We start from the raw sequence: 5155 nt of genomic DNA on the forward strand, positions 1-5155 counted from the left end.
GGACACTCTCCAGTATAGCTCAATGGATCGCTGAGGTGCGCAAACCGTCACACCACGGTAAGGTCCAGTCTCTTCGTGACGGGATGATGATATTAAGCTAGCACTAAGTCCCTCCCCTGTCCACCTTTACTCTTTTCTTTACAATAAGGCTTTCAAATAAGTCATGGTTGTACGGCAGTGAAGCATCGGTGTTGAACACTGATGTCATGCTGTCGATGATGAACATCCGAAATAGCTGATTTCGTCTAGTAACATGGTGTTCTCCAACGGCGTGCCGGTTACGAACTCAAATCGATCTCATGGCCATCAGTTACCGATGTCGGTGAATCTGTAATGAGGGGTTCAGAAAACGAGTTTTTGGTCATGCAGTGGGAACTTCCATTGAAGAATGTATCCAGCACCAGAAGCTGCGTTTGTTGGGATATGTGTTGCGTATGCCCAACCGTCGTTTGCCGAAGAGAGTGCTGTTTTCCATGCCAAAATCAGATTCGATGAAGCAGGGAAGTGGCCAACTCTAGACCTGACATAGATGTATGAAAGAGATTACGAAACGTTTGGGTGCTGTCGGTGCAGCTCGCCTTCAAGAATGGAGACCGTGTGATCCCCACTGAGCCCTGTTGGAAACGCTGCAAGATTTGGCTGCCAACCAATGTCAGCAGCGATTTTGTTGTCATTTTTTATCTAGATTGCCTGAATGTGTGTCTGGAGGTGTAGCCACTTCGGAATGATCGCAGTAAGCTCACCCTAAGTCCCTCCCACCAATTTTTATTCTTTTCTTCATAATAAGTCTTTCAAACAAATCCTGGTTGTACCGCAGCAAAGCATCAGTGGTGAACACTGATGTCATGCTGTCGATGGTGATGCCCTCGATGGTCTGCTCAGCCTGACAGCTGGATTCGTAGAGGAGGAATTCGTATTACGTCAGGGAAATCAAGTTGTCGGTGATGAGGTGACTTGGAATTTTTTGCTTTTGTGTGCTTTTCATCATCTTTCACGACATACTTGTAAGCTTAATTGGCCTTTAGATGCCGAGCGGTGAGGGTTTTTAGTTCGTTTGTCAATCAGGAGGAAGGTGGCCTTCATCGAGAAGCTGACGAAACATCATGTAAAGTGTTTGAGGAAATTCTGTAGTGTTTCCTTCAGAATCCTCGGATGCACGCCACCTGGCCTCGACATGGTGGAAGAGTTTGTCTAGTGCGCAATTTCCAGAACATGCTTCTCCATAGGAAGAAAGCTAGTCCTAGACTGGATGTGTTGAAGTTTCTCGTGGGCCACAACTGCTAGGTCAATCGTAGGTTTTCAGTTTCGCCTCTTAAAGAGATGCCGTTGACATCAAATATACTGAAATAGCGAATTTTTTTTCAAGGCGGAGCTTATTATAGCGATCTGTTTTCGTAAGTTTATTTGGAGAATCCCTCATTTTCTAAATATAACTAGATGTCATCGCCTTCTCTAAACCTCATGTGTTTATGTTTTTGACAAATAGCTTAGACCTTATTCTAGAAAATGTCGAATCTTTTTCGTTTAATGGCGCGGGTATGTTTAGGTCGCACTAGCTGGATTCGTTTTGTTTATTTTTCGAACAATGGTCCTATAAGCCGCCTGCACCAAGTCTGGTTCCAGTTCCAGTGCTGAAAAATCACCTAGTAGGCTTTAAAAGCGGCAAAGCTACCTGTCTGCTGAAAATCATCATCATCATCATCATCCAACATCAGTGTCAACACTGATGCTTTCACTGCCGATCTGCTGAAGATGTGTGATGTAGAAGGGAACCGCTCATATGTTTAGATGGAGAAAAAGAGGTCTTCCAATGGACTTCAGCAGTAACCGTAAACGGCAATAACACGAAGGGGGTTGGTCCCGCGCAGTGCAGTTTGAATCATCAGAGCATCTCAAATAGGTGCAGGGATGGTGTTGGAGAGGAACTTTGGAGTGGGTAGGGTTGGGCTCAAGTAAAGAGCAACGCCGTCCGCTTTTCTACATCTTTTCCCCCCACATCTTCAGCCAGTTCAAAAATGAAGTAGCCGCTAACCGAAATCTTGGCACTAGGGACATCTGGTGTGGGCCTGGTATCTGTAAGAGCGGATATGGATGTTGAGCGTTAGAAAGCAAGTTGAAAAGACAGGCAATTCAAGGATTAGTATTTCAATATTGTTTGCTGCATCTGAATCCTGGAAGCATGGAAGTTTTGAGCTACCAGAGGGATTAGTAGAGTTGATATTCTTGTGCTAAGTTTGATCCGGGGTTCGGAAGAGACATTTGCAGCCTGAATCTTTGATTCCCGCTTTTTTGTGGTTCTGATTCCTCTTGTTACCATGTGAGGTTTTTTAACCCACCCAGTGGACTTAATGTTTGATGCTTGCCGCTTTCAGTGGATGAAACTGAGTGGTTTCCGGTCAGCAAGTAAGAAAGCCGATACCTAGTCAAATCAAAAATCAACAGGAAGGCCGCTTCGATCGACTGTCCTAAAAGCGTTGCCTATATCACTCAGATTTACTCTCTTTCTGAGTACGTGGATGACCGCTCAACCGACTTTATCCCATTCCTGTTGCAGAGCAGATGTGAGCTCATTTGTTGGACCACAGGCGCTAAACTTCTGTGAATTCGCTGTGATAGCATACCCTACGGGGCTACAGTTAGATAGAGGCTAGGATTACAAAGTGACTAGTTTTGTATCTTTACGAGATGGAACGGAGAATCACGCCTGATGTGTGACAACCATGGACTGCCGTGTTGCCTTGTCTTCTTCGTCTGCATTCCGCTTTATGACAGTTGGTGCTAACAATATACGTTCCTGATGTGCCCGCGTGATATGGCTAGCCATTTGATATCACCAGATGGCATGTTTTGTGAGACGCCGCACTTCGAACAGATTGTTCCAGACCAATAAGTACTTCCTTACTAGTTCTGTACGCATAATATCCCTGTCTCTGTTTCGTTGGTTCAAAGGGTATTGATAATCAACAAATTCACCCAATCGCACCAATTTCTCCAATTGACGTTAGGTCCATTCTAGGAATGGGGCATCAGGCCGTTTGAGCCCTATATCTCAGCAATGTAGCACAAGCCTACCTCGCTTTTTTGTTTTTAGAGTATTTGAGAATTACCTCCACTTTTTGCATTTGTGGATGTTCCGTCAAGGGAGCCACTGCCACTCCCTGCTTGAATGTTGTTCATTCACTGTTCATCTACACATTTACAGATCAAAATCCTACCGCGTCGTCATGGGTTGACATCCAAGTAAAAGATTAAAGATAGAGTTCGTGGATATGTTCTCTCGCAAAATTGGTAAGCAGAGGGAATAGTCATAAATTTATCGAGGTATTTTAGGATAGATCTGGTGGAAGCTATCCTGGTATCATCTTACCATTTGTGTCATCTGTCACGATATATGGAATTATGTTGGTCAAATTTATGAGAATCGAGATGGATTCTGCTATGTATTTACTTTAAAATGAATGCTTGAAGAACAACTTTGGCTTTAATAACACACTATAATATTAATAGCAAAAGTAATATAATAGTATGGAAATGTCGGTCGTTGATTATTCTGTACGCGGCGCTACAAAACTGATTGGGATCCAGTCTATATCTAGCGCTCAGTTACCCCCACACAATCGTCTGTACGGCGATTCGGGAAGCCTAGCTTATGGCAGCTGTTAGGGTAAGGTAGAGGTGTGCAGAAAGATAGGTAAAAAAGGGATAACAGGTTAATGAACGAAATAATTTATACAACACAGCCACTTGTTGATTTACATCTTCATATCGGTGTGTACCTTTAACCAGCGGTGTGGTGGGCCTGTGACCTTAGCCTGGCACGACCATCACTCTGCCGCCCGCGTCAGTTCTAGTAAGCCTGAGTGAGGTGATAATTCTGAGAAAATTAGAAGCGATGGTCACAAAAATGCTGTTGTGATCATTCTCACTTTCAGATGCAACATTTTTCGAAGACAGGGACGCTATCGGATTTCCGCCATGTCTAGCAATCGCCTTACGATTGCCCTGTATGAGTTTTGTCAGACTGTAAACGAGTGCTCCTTCCATGCCCCCAGAGAGGGCTACAGAGATACAATCAAGACCAAGTACCTTATTTCGCTCCACTTATGTGCGTAAATTCCTTCAGCCTTCCAACTGCATCGTTTTTAGAGGATTGGTGATGACAGAGTTGGCTCTTGAACCAGGAATGTCAGGAAGAATTTCTCATCCTCGATTGTTTTATTCTGCCCGCAAATTACTCTGAACTGAAAAATCCTCTATCGATTACGACACCCTTCCTGGGACTCTGATTAAGAAATCTCGTTGACGAACAGTCAAGTAGAACCTCTGTTAGGGTCTCTGCTGAAGTGCACGAATGTAGCTTTGGTATAACGTCTTTTTTTAGTTGCTTCTGCTCATTTCCAACGACCATTTTAGTGCAGTGTTTTAGTTGTAGCCGTGACCTCAAGTACCTTGGTTCTAGCTACTCCACCCTTGTTCATTTGAGGATTAGATGAATAAGGACAGACAGTCGCTCATTACACACGATTCCATAATAGATTCACTGACGTCCTATTGTTTGTGTTGCGCCATGTTTCGTGTAGATCAAATGCTTTTCGGTTTTCCCGACGACTCAACCATGAACGATTGGATGTCTTCCTAACGCTTGAATGTAAACCAACTCGCTACGTTGATGTTGTATTCCGGGTCTTTTTCACAGGGCACATTCCCGTCTTGGAGATACCTGGAATGACCTATCTTGCGAGCCTCGGGTTAGCTTTTGAGGCACTGTTGTATCTCTTCACCTGCCCTGACGCTACTGGGTTATAGTCAGCAGACAAGAAGACGACCTGATGGAACTGTGTATTAACGCCATTACAAACTTCTATATATATGATTCACTTGTCACCGTATTTGATGGTCGATCCGCTGTCAACCAACCAGTATGTCTCCCACATACCCACACCGGTTCTCGGGCGGTTGTTCCTTTGTCTCGGTTGATCATAGATGGCCGTCTGTGCGCCTGTGTACGGGGTGCCTTGGTCACGGAGTGGGTGTGAACTTTCTGTGTCCTTTGTAATGTACTACTCATAAGGTTGCTGAAAATCCATCGACAGCCCACGACCGGTTTTGCCCTTCTTGGGGCTCATCAGGTAGGCGCAGTCCCCGGGTTTCCGTC

General features: G+C 44.5%; 2 protein-coding genes across 2 annotated transcripts in view; one reads left to right on the forward strand and one right to left on the reverse strand.

The window, feature by feature from the left end:
- The window catches only part of T265_08872 (hypothetical protein), a gene marked incomplete at both ends in the record, with an annotated part of 3893 nt that extends 3667 nt beyond the window's left edge, over positions 1-226 (reverse strand). The window contains one exon of the mRNA XM_009174794.1: positions 125-226. Coding sequence (XP_009173058.1) covers positions 125-226 — 102 coding nt within the window. The remainder of the gene's footprint in view (positions 1-124) is intronic.
- Positions 1-5155, forward strand: part of T265_08871 (hypothetical protein) — a gene marked incomplete at both ends in the record, with an annotated part of 23475 nt that overhangs the window by 7321 nt on the left and 10999 nt on the right. The window lies entirely within an intron of this gene.

Source organism: Opisthorchis viverrini (assembly GCF_000715545.1).
Source record: "Opisthorchis viverrini unplaced genomic scaffold opera_v5_243, whole genome shotgun sequence".
Classification (NCBI taxonomy): Eukaryota; Metazoa; Platyhelminthes; class Trematoda; order Opisthorchiida; family Opisthorchiidae; genus Opisthorchis; species Opisthorchis viverrini.